The 11292-nt window shown below is 43.4% G+C and overlaps 1 protein-coding gene across 6 annotated transcripts in view; it reads left to right on the top strand.

Moving 5' to 3' along the window:
• The window catches only part of RUNX2 (RUNX family transcription factor 2), a 212466-nt gene extending 202074 nt beyond the window's left edge, over window positions 1–10392 (top strand). For 4 of the 6 annotated variants that reach the window (XM_021691895.1, XM_021691897.2, XM_021691898.2 and 1 more), the window contains one exon: window positions 9433–9995. In XM_021691895.1, the coding sequence (XP_021547570.1) occupies window positions 9433–9911 (479 nt within the window). In that variant the 3' untranslated portion in view covers window positions 9912–9995. Of the gene's footprint in view, window positions 1–7790; window positions 7857–9432 lie in introns of all 6 variants that reach the window. The other 2 variants (XM_021691894.2, XM_044917352.1) reach the window with 2 other exon arrangements.
• The last annotated feature ends 900 nt before the right edge of the window (window positions 10393–11292 follow it).

The raw sequence follows: 11292 nt of genomic DNA, 5'->3' as shown, positions 1-11292 counted from the left end.
ATCCCCATCTCTATCCCCATCCCCATCTCTTTCCCCATCCCCATCTCCATGCCCACCCCCATCCCTATCCCCATCCCCATCTCTATCCGCATCCCCACCCCAGGGCTGTCTTTGATCTTTGATCAGGCCCCTTGCCACCACTGCCCTTCAGGTGGGCATGGCCACGCAGTTAGAATTGGCATGAAAATGACACTGATTCCCTGCACGTGGAGGAGACTGGGGCAGCTGAGACCCACCAGTCTGGGGCCAGGTCCCGGCCACCCATCAGCGGTCAGTAACTTTGAGGAAATCACTTCACTTCTCTGAGCTTCAGCTGGTCATCCACAGTGTGGGGTCAGTGACACGGTCTACCTCACAGGGCTGTTGGGAGGATTTGGTGCCATCACGCAGGCAGAAGTGCTTCCGAAAAGATCCTCTGCAAGTCAGAGGCGTCCCCTGTCAGTTGTCTGGTTAACCAATCCTTCCTCTAAGTAAAACTGGCAGCAGCATGGGATCCGGTGACTATGAAATCACTGATAGGATTCCTATGGTTGGAGCAGAGCTAAGACTGCTCTGTGAAGCAGAAGCCGGTGCTGGTTCCCAGCCCGTCATCAAGCAACCTGGAGGCAGAGCATTCCTACACAGTGGGTTCAGCCTTGCTACCAAACTCAAGAGAAACGCTCCTCAGATTTTTCCACTGAAGTACCCCAGAGGGCAGAGGAAACTCGAGGGCTCCTTCGCGGCTCCTTCTCTCCCCAATCTGTTGACATAACCCCAAACAACCCCAGCTCCTGCAAGGAGAGCATTTCCAGGTTTCTCGTTTTATCTTAAAATTCATGTGAATTTTACTCCATAATATGCCTGCTTTTTTGTTTCAATACAAAAATCATGTTTTAACATACTAATGTCAGTTGTATGTCCCTCTTTAAAAAACCCTCCCCCATTTGTTCCCTTCTTGTATTTCATGCCATCCTATCAGCCAGGCTTTGGTGTCTAATATATAACATCTCAACCAGTTCATAAATTTCTGCCTTTAATATAGTCTCAGTTACCACTCGCACAGGCCACAGGAAAATACCAGGCTGTCCCCTCTGCATTCAGGCTTTTTTTTTTTTTTTAAAGATTTACTTAGTAACAATTTATCATTTAGTTGCAATTTTTAAAATAATCTTAACTGGCCACATATGTTATCAAATAAGAGCGGGTCTTGGAACCTCCGCCTCCCTCCGCCTCCCCCCCCCCCCGGCCCCGCGTGCGCACGCGCACTGCCTTCTGCCCCGCCGAGAATGAATCCTGCCACTCGAGGCAGATACCATCACAGGAAAGCCTCCCCCTGATTGGAGATAAGATTACTGATACTGAAGCTGTTATTTTTAGGAGGGGAAGACTACTGCTTTTAAACCTCTTTCCGTCTTTTTCCTAGGGTGTCCTCTCTTAATTGTGGCTCCATGTTTTGGTAGCCGTAAGTCATTAGTGGTTTTTAATTTCTCTGAAACTGAAATAAGGTCTGAAAGGGTGGATTTGTCCCTTTTTTTCTCCTCTTTTTTTTTTCCTTTTTTTTTTCCTCTGGCTAATCGGAGGAACGCAACCACATCTGAAGCCACTTGGCTCATTATGAATTTCATGGAAACTGATTCTCTGAAAGTGTTTCCATATGTGTGTTCCCAATATATCCCATCCTCTCTAAATGGGAGCACAGACGTGTGCATGGGCTGGAAATGGCTTCAGGATGTGACAGAGCAGTCATATGACCGCCACGGCACCGTGGGTGGCCCCTTCTGAAAGACACGGTGTCCTGGGTGCTGGCCTCCTTCCTGCAGCGGATCTGGTTTCAAAGACTACCCACCCTTCCTAGCCTTTAAAAAGTTCTTAATCAAGGCCTAGCAAGAAAAATCTCTCATTTTTCCTCCGTTTCTCTGTCCCCCCCCCCCTTCCTTCCTTCTCTCCTACTCTCCCTCCCTATGTGCATATACACAACACTCCCACATCTCCTACCGCCGGCCTCCTCTCCCCTCAAAAGAGGAAATATATTATTCCAACAATATCCTCAAAATTTGGGTGGGTTTAAGGAATGGTTGAAGTTTCTGGAAACTGCCAGGTTGTTGTTCCTTTGTTTTTTTTTCCTTCTCTCTCTCTTTCCTTCAGCATAGCATACTTTCTTAGCCTTAGGATCAGCTGGTCTTTCAGAATTTGTGAGCATGCAGTGGAAAAGTACAATTCATTACAACACGGAAAATAAATATTTATCCTGGATAGTTGAGGCACTTTTCCCTCTTTTGCAAAACTATGGAGTTTGCTAGTCTGACCTTTCATTATCTTAAAAAATTTGGTTTCACATTCTCTTTTTTGCTGGTTTCTTCTCCACTGGTATGAGCCATCACATTTCTTCCGCATAGGGTATATTTTTCCAATTATTATCTAATGTAATTACAAGTAAAACTAATTTAGGAATAGGTACTTGGTCATTTTAGTGTGAAGAGACAAATTCAGGGAAATTAAGAAAATTGATGTAAAAATCCCTAAAACCTCAATGTGGAAAATGCAAAGTACTATTCTGCATACAGTCTAAAATTGATTTTTGGGTAATATTTGTATAGCATTTCTGCTTCTGTCCTATTGCCTGTTTGAGACTATGCTAGTCATTCATCTGTGTAGCACATTTTTTGGAAGTACCCGTCTTAGCATCGTACTATGTCAGTAGGCTCTAGAAGGATACATGGTTCTTATCCTTAATTTGCTTTCCCCTTAGTGGGAAAATGAAAATACTTCTCTAAAAAATAATACTTTAAAATGCATGGAGCAAAATTTACATACAAAAATGTTCAGGAGGTACATGATAAAGAAAAGATGATGAGACTTTGTATCTGGAAAGTTCTTGTGTATGGGTGAGCTTTAAAGATGGTGCCTGCCCAGCCTCGGTCTGGCAGAGAGAAGAGCGGGAGCCATGAGTCTGGGGAGAACACGAACAAAGCTCCAGTGAAGGTCCTGAGTGTATGTCCTGCCACAAAGAGGACGGCCCATACTGAGGAGCAGTGAGATAGCACCTTGGAAAAGTAGAACAGACGACTCTGAAAATATGCCAGTAGCCACCTCCTCATTTCCCCCCTCCCTGGTGGAGGTGCTCCGTCATGCCTTGTGGAAGGTGGCTGACCTGTGTCTTGAGGGGGTGGCACCCTCTGGTTTTCAGGCTCAGCCACCTGTGTGGCCTAAGAAGGTGCGTAAGCGGGAGATTTCTCCCTGTCCCTGTGCGTTTCCACAGAATGCGGATTTAAGGCAACTCAAGGCAGATCCTCCACGTTTTCCCACTGGCAGCGGAGCCAGAAGCCCCTCGTTTTAATTGCATGATGTCACTCAGATCTGCCTTGTCTCCAGGCTTCCGTTTCTTCTTCTGTAAAGGTCATCTCTGATTCTTGATGACTCTCATGTACTTGCTCTCTCTACTGGTCCAGAAATTCAGACAGAGCGCGAGTTTTACCCTCTGTTACCTTTACTACCTACTCTAAGTAAATAACTCCGCCTTAGTGGCGGCGGTTGCCCTGGGATCCCACAGGAGACGAGTGTGCTCACTCCCCCTCCCTCAGGCCACGCGTTTGTGGCCTGGCCCTCTTGCTCCCTCATCTCTTCTCCGTGTGGCCCGTGGCGTGGACTGGTACACACATCCTGGCTCTAAGGATACTGGGAACACCAGCGGCGAAACAGAAGTATCTGTTCACTAGTGGTGATGGATTGTCTGAAACGGGAGGTCCAGTGATGTAATGATGCTTGGGAAGAGCTTTGAACACCCTTTAAAGAGTTTTACAAGGATGTATATAGTTTGGAGTGGTATTGGAATGCATGCTAGGTTTGATGTCAGCATTGCTTTAACGCTTATTGTATCTATTTTTTTAATGTGTCAAAAATGTACCAACTATTGTACAGAGTTCCTGACCCCTAGACTAATTTACTTATTCATTCATTTTATCCATCCGTCCATATACGTACACTAAAAAAGCAAAAACCAAAAAACTTAAGCTCCTAGAGTGTAGAAGGGATGTAAGAGGAAAAGAAATCATGACATTTACCAGCCAAAGCTTTATAGTTGGGAGAAAACAGGCTAAGAAACAGCTAATAATTCAGGAAAGTAGTGACTCTTAAGGGCCCAAAAGAGAGAGATGGAAAGTAAATGCTATTGGCACAGGAAGGAAATAAGAAATTATAGAATAGAGCAGTTGGGGCACGGCAGCCAAAAACGTGGTAGAAGGGGAAGAAGATTCTTCGAGAAAAGCAGCTCTGTGGCGACCTTGAGTATTATATGTTCCCAGAGGAACAATGCTGTGAAGGGGTCAATAAAAAATTCTTGGGCTTTATTTGAGATTTGTCAAAGCAGTAACTCCTACCATTTAAAAGGCCCCAATGAAGCTTTGAAGTTAACACCTCATTGCGGGGAAGTATGATGGCTTTTCATTCTGTGCATGTACGCCCTCGCATTACAGAGCAGGACGGGGGACTCTGCCTGTACAGCTCTGTCCCACCTGGCTTCGGGACCCCTCTTCCCTTCCTGTGCCCGCCCTGCCACCTCAGCTGGGGTGTGGAAATCCCGCTGTTTGGAGGGCACGATGCGCTCCCAGTGTTTCCCAGCTGATAGCCCCAAATGGCAAGTCCCCAGTCTGTTACTGTTCCCAGACTCCTGTTTTTTTCCATTCTAGAGATCGCCTTGCCCATTCTCACCCAACCCCGATTTACCGAGGGCCTACTCAGTGAGAAGATGTGTGTCAAAGTGCTAGGTAAAGGTCTAGAAATGTCATGTGGTTCTGTGATTCAGCACCGAAGGGGAGACAGACAAGGATTAGACAAATCTCCGCCCTCAGCAGCCCACTCTTTAGTGAGGAGTCAGGAATGACCCAAGATCACTAGGACTAGAAAGCGGTGTGTGAAAGATGCTGATGGGGGATTGCAGACCTCGGGACCCGAAGATCAGGGATTCTCTTTTATTCCCTCTTATCTTTTTGGTTTTACTCCTTCCACCACGCTTTCTGCTTGCTCTGAAGACCCAAGAAACCCCAGTGGGTAAAGAGAGGCTATTTCCTTTTTCCCTGTAGACCTTGGGGGGCGGGGGGAGAGGCAAGATTTTTTTTTTTTACTTTTAATATTGATGTTATTTCTATTTGAGCTTCCTGGGCATTTTATTAATATATTCTCCCCGTGTATATTAGGTTTTGCTGCTGCTGTGTTAATGAGCAAGTTTCTTGCAGCTCTCTTTATGAGAGTTGCATTCCTTTGCAGGCTATCTGACTGTGGCCAGAGGTGCAGATAGCAATCCGGAATGAAACACGTCTGTAGGAAGCCAGCAGGTCCTGAGGGAATCAAACCCTTGACCTAGGTCTCATTCACATTATGCCATGAGCAACTGAACTAATTGCCCACGATTTAGCAGATTAGATCCAACAAGACCTCAAAGAGTTGTCAGTATTTCCCAAAGATAGTAACTCTCACTGGGGCACATGTAGGTACCAGAGAGCCTACTTAAATACTTTTAGATAAAGTTAGATTTTTAAGGCAAGAAATGTATGTACCTGTGATTGTGTCAACCAAATTCCTTAAGGGTAACTAAGATTGCAAAGAGGTCATGGCTCTGCGTCTCTCAGGCTGCAGATTTTGTAGTGTACATGGCTCCCCTTCTCGGGATCTCAGCTTCCCTATTTGTTAATGGGTAAGATTAGAATTGATTATCTAAGCAGTAGATGAGGAATTTGGACCTTTCCACCAGATACCCCACCAGCAGAGGAGGGTAAATGGGTGCTATAGGGAATCTGGGGGACATAGTCTAAAATTTTGTAAGTACAAAATTTTGTTCAAGTCCCTTTTTGTTTGTTTACCTAAAAATTCACCCAAGTGTTGTATTCTATCTCATATATATCATATTACTGTCCCATATACCCTGTCTCCAAGTTGAGTAAAACCAGCCGATTGGGAAGATGCACCATGTTTATCTTGGGCTTCAAGTAACTCCCGGTAGTTCTGGCTTTATTTAATCAGTAAGTTGTAGGCAGGAGTTGGAAACTGGCTCGGGGGAGCTCTGTGCTACAGGGCACGTCCCTGGGCAGTTACTGAGTTTTGCTTTTACATTTATAAAGTTAGATTGAGGTGATAGTACTTTTAGAACTCTCCAGGCTTTTATCTTGACCCTTCATTAAGTAGATAATACATTTTCTTTACTGCAGTTGATATAATATCTAGGTCTTTTTTTTTTTTAAGTTTGCAGTTGTAATATGGCTAGTTATGCAGGTGTGCATAGTTTAGTACACAATGTCAAGATTACCCAAGAAGGCCATCTACAGAGATACCTGAGTTCATGTACAAAACAGAGATTAAAACTATAGATGCAACCTTATTCAATGAAAGGAAATTTAATTATATCATTTGCTTCTGCAACAATTATTATAAATAAAGGGAAGATTAGGAAGGGCTTTATTTTTTTTTCTTTTTAAGTTTAGAGTTCCATCTCCTCGTCTTAGATTATTATATAAGGGATCTCCTGTGAAACTTTAACGAGTTGTTAATATTTCTCCATACAGAACACATTGCAGTATGTTTCAGAAACATTTCTTGGTAACACAAAAGGATTAAGGGAATTCTAGAAAATTCTATTTTTTGTTAGTTATAAAAATGACTGTATAATCCCTTTAAAGTCCACATTAGCTCTCTTTGCCCAGAAGGAGTTAATCCTCAAGACATTATAGTCTCAAATGACTAGAAGCAATTGGTCAAAATTCTGTAAGCCTAGCAGAAATTTGTTGCATTGTTTTCTATAAACCACAACCAGAGCTCATTAATTGAAAAATGAATGTCAATTTCCATTAGCTGGCATCTATAAACCAAAAAGGTACAGTGACCCTGGCATGGGATGGGTAATAAAAACATCAGCAAAACGTCTCAGGTAAAATAAGAGAAGGTGAGGGGGTGGAGGAATAAATTCAAAACCATATTGGAGTTTACTGGCAGGGCCCCACACCAAGGGTTTTAATGAGGCTTCTGCATCAAAATAAGGGAAACCACATGGAATGTTAATTATGACTATAGCATATTTTAAGTACAGATACCCACGAGAAGCATTTCTTTTTCTTTTTTTCTTTTTACGTTGACAAGCCTATCTGTGTGAGCTCTGTGCTTCTGGCGGCGGGGGCGGGGGCAAACGGTGATGTTTTCAGTGTGACTTCTTTCTGTTTGAAATTGTTCACATTATTCTGGTTTCTCTCACTTGATCTGCACATTGAACTTAATCTGTACAGAAGTGGCCTGCCGACAACTATTAGCTCTGCCAACTCCAGTTCGCCTAGCTGCTCTGCAAAGGAAAGGCCGTCCCGGGAACCTCTGGGGCCCGCGGGTCCTGCGTGCAGCTCCTTCGGTGGAGGGCATAAATAAGCGCGGGCCGAAGAGAGACCTTAAGCCTCATCGGCTCCCGTTTGCCATCTGTCTTAATCACTCCTTCCACATTTGAACACATTTGGTTAGAATTTTGTAGCCGGGAGGGGCGAGGTAGAGGCCGGCCGAAGATGGTAACCTTTATAGAAAGCAGAGAGTAACTGCCCAGAGTGTGTCAGTTTTGGTTTGTCATCTTGAAAGTGTTTGCTTCTGGTACTCGAAGCTTTTTACCCTTTGCTTATGGGCTTATGGGCCTGCGGATTCCGGGAAAGCACTCGTGAGGGGTGGGACCTTCTCTGCCTCCCCCTTCCCCTAAGGTTGTTGCTTCTCCTCCTGTCTCAGAGTTCAGGGCGGTGCTAGAGTGTTTAGAGCTGGAAGGGAACTTAGAGATCGTCCCCCTCATTTTACAGATGATGACACAGCCACCTCTGACTTCTGCCTCTGGCCTTCCCCTCTCAGTAAGAAGAGCCAGGCAGGTGAGACTTTTAACAATTGCTGGGCTGGGTGGGGCGGGGCTGTCTGATTGGTACTGTCCGGTTTTTGAGAAAAACTTTTGTTAACTACGTATCGCTTTTAAAGAATCGCTTTCGATGACACGTGCACATCATGGCCCTTACGAAGATCCCAGGAATGTGTGTTTTAACAGAAATCAACAACTCTCAGTCAGCTGAGTATTTAAGGAAAAGTATTAGGATTATTCCTTTAATAAATCCTGTAGCATCCACGAAGAAGGGTTAAATAAAAACGGGGCTGAAGAAGTACCTCCTGACTAAGGCCTTGAAGAAGCACTAAGTGCTTTCCCTTACGGATAAAAGCTGTAGGAAAAGCAAACATGTGAGACACAAAGAATTAGAAGGTTTTAGATGTGACAAAATCTTAAAGAACGCTGGGATCATAAAAGTTCTTGTCCTAATTCTGTCAATTTTAGAAAATCATCTTTCAAGTCTTTAAGTCTTTAAAGATCACCATTCTTAAGTTTTTAGGCATTTCAGAAAATTGATTTCCACGTGAAGTGGTTTATGACTATGGTTTTATAAGTTTAAGCACCAGAAATAGCTGTTAAGGAGGCATACTGTTAGCTTTAGAAGTTAAGGGGCTTTACATTTCAGGGCAAAACCAGCTTTGCCTCCAGGTACCACTTAGAATTAGCCGAAGCTAAATCTGTAGGATGTGGCACAGGGGCCTGGTGAATGGATGCCGAGGCAGCCTCTTACTTGCCTCCCCCGGGCATGGAGCCTCTCACAAAAGCTACTGTTGGCACCTGGCCTGAACGAGTCCTAGGTCACCCAATGAGGCTCAAAATGCAACAATTCCTAGGTACTAAGCCTTCCCCCCACCCCCACTTTTAAAACCTACTTATTTAGTTTATGACCCTCGGGAGAATTTCTAAGGGCTAGACTCTCCCTCTCTGCCCCCAGAAAAGTAAGATAGTTCCAGAACACATTGAAATCTGGTTTGGTTTTTTTGACATCCATTACTAAGACGGAGAATAAAACAAGACTATAGATGATTTTAAGACTTGAAAAGAAGCGGTAGGAACATGTTAGGGTATCTTTTTGAAGTTCTTTCATTGATGAAAGGACCCTGCCAAGAGTACCAATAACAAAACAGATCACTCTGGGATTTCTTTATGTTGGGTTGAGAAAAAGAAACTTGTCCTACTTAGTAAAAACATCACTTTCAAATATCTGAGGTGCAATGAGAATCAAAAAAAGAAAAAAAAATCAATGAGGATTCAGTCTTAAAAGTCTGGTGAGTGAATCTATGTGATCGGTGTTGGGTTGGTTTACACATAAGACCTAGCACACGTTGGGGTTTTTAAAGCCCTCTGGGATTCTCTGGGGGCGGGGGGGTGAAGAACTTAAGGACCGTAAAGTGGAAAAAAAAAAAAAAGACTGGGTGGTAACTGGTGCTTTTGAAGGTCTATTTGTGGCTTGCTGTTCCTTTTTGGGAAGCTAAAGTTTTTTTTTTTTTTTTTCATGTAAAAATTCTCTCATTATTTTAATTGATATTTACAGATTTTTTCCCCCCATCTTCTGTTATAATTTTTAGGTGCTTCAGAACTGGGCCCTTTTTCAGACCCCAGGCAGTTCCCAAGCATTTCATCCCTCACTGAGAGCCGCTTCTCCAACCCACGAATGCACTATCCAGCCACCTTTACTTACACCCCGCCAGTCACCTCAGGCATGTCCCTCGGTATGTCCGCCACCACCCACTACCACACCTACCTGCCACCACCCTATCCCGGCTCTTCCCAAAGCCAGAGTGGACCCTTCCAGACCAGCAGCACTCCATATCTCTACTATGGCACTTCGTCAGGATCCTATCAGTTCCCCATGGTGCCGGGGGGAGATCGGTCTCCTTCCAGAATGCTTCCGCCATGCACCACCACCTCGAATGGCAGCACGCTATTAAATCCAAATTTGCCTAACCAGAATGATGGTGTTGACGCTGATGGAAGCCACAGCAGTTCCCCAACTGTTTTGAATTCTAGTGGCAGAATGGATGAATCTGTTTGGCGACCATATTGAAATTCCTCAGCAGTGGCCCAGCGGTATCTGGGAGCCGCATCCCAAATGTATCAATATATACATATATAGAGAGAGTGCATATATATGTATATCAATTAGCTATCTACAAAGTGCCTATTTTTTAGAAGATATTTCATTCACTCACTCAGTCATGATCTTGCAACCACAGGAGGGTAGAGATACTGAGAAGCAAAAGGCCCGAGAGAGACCATCCTATTTAGGTTTCAGATTGTTTTCTACTTAAAATGTACTTTTACAAACCAAGGAAAAAGGTATTTTTTTTTGTTGTGGTGTTGTTTGGCCTGTTATCACAAATCACCTGTTCCTATGCCAAGTCAGAGAGGTGGACTCCAGGTTCAGGAGGAAGAAGAGCAAAGCCGCTTCCTCTCTGTGCTCTGAAACCACACACCCTCGCGGTAGCAGCTGTGTTTGGACCAGTGCACTCTGCAGACCAGCTTCCAAAGCCGGTCGAGGTGCACGTAAAGGCAAAGAGGGAGAATGGATGCTTCCATTACAGTACCATCCATTCCGAGTAACTGTCCCAAACTTTGCTTTCAAAGGCTTGCCGCAAGTTCTCATTTGAACTGTTTGGTTCAGTTTTTGTTTTTGTTTTTGTTTTTTTGTTTTTCTTTCCTACTTTAAGAAAGTGACTTCAAAAAATACTGATCGGGATAGATGATTTTATTTTACTTTTTTATACTTTTTTTGTTTCCTTTTCCCATTTAACCAAAAAGAAATCCCATCCCTCAGCCACCCTCCCCACCTTTCTCCTTTTATGCAAAACTCAAAATGGCAATACCTTATTATAGCCATAATGGTATAGATAGTGTTTGCGTTTGGCTGTGTGTTGTTTCCTTTTTTTTTTTTAAATTATGATATGTGTAAAATCTGAGGTAACTTGCTAACGTGAATGGTCATATAACTTTAAAGATATATTTATAATTATTTAATGACATTTGGACCCTTGAAACATTTCTTAGTGTACTGATATGCTGACTTCGGTCTCTAAAAGTGCTCTTTATTAAATAACAAAATTCTTCAGTGGGCTGGAGCCATATCTGAAATATTGCTAAGCAATTTCAGTTCATCCAGGCACAATGTGATTTTCAAAAATACGTCCATCTCCAAATATCTTAGATGTAGCTTGTTTTTGTGATGTATGAAGGAAATGTTATGCTTCGTTCTTTCAGACCTTGGATTGCCTCTAACCCAGCTTTGCCTTCTAAAGCAATAATTAGGGATTTAAAAACCAACTCTTAGCCCCGTATCACTCATGTTGCCCTTTATCAGCATGAAATGCTGGAGTGATGTGGTTTCCCAATTTCTTTCAAATAATGATGACTCTTGTCATATTAAAAAGACAAGCACAAGTGAATCATTG

The sequence above is a fragment of the Neomonachus schauinslandi genome, chromosome 8, assembly GCF_002201575.2.
Source record: "Neomonachus schauinslandi chromosome 8, ASM220157v2, whole genome shotgun sequence".
NCBI lineage: Eukaryota > Metazoa > Chordata > Mammalia > Carnivora > Phocidae > Neomonachus > Neomonachus schauinslandi.
Note: the sequence above shows the minus strand (reverse complement) of the source record. Positions and strands in the feature narration are given on the sequence as shown.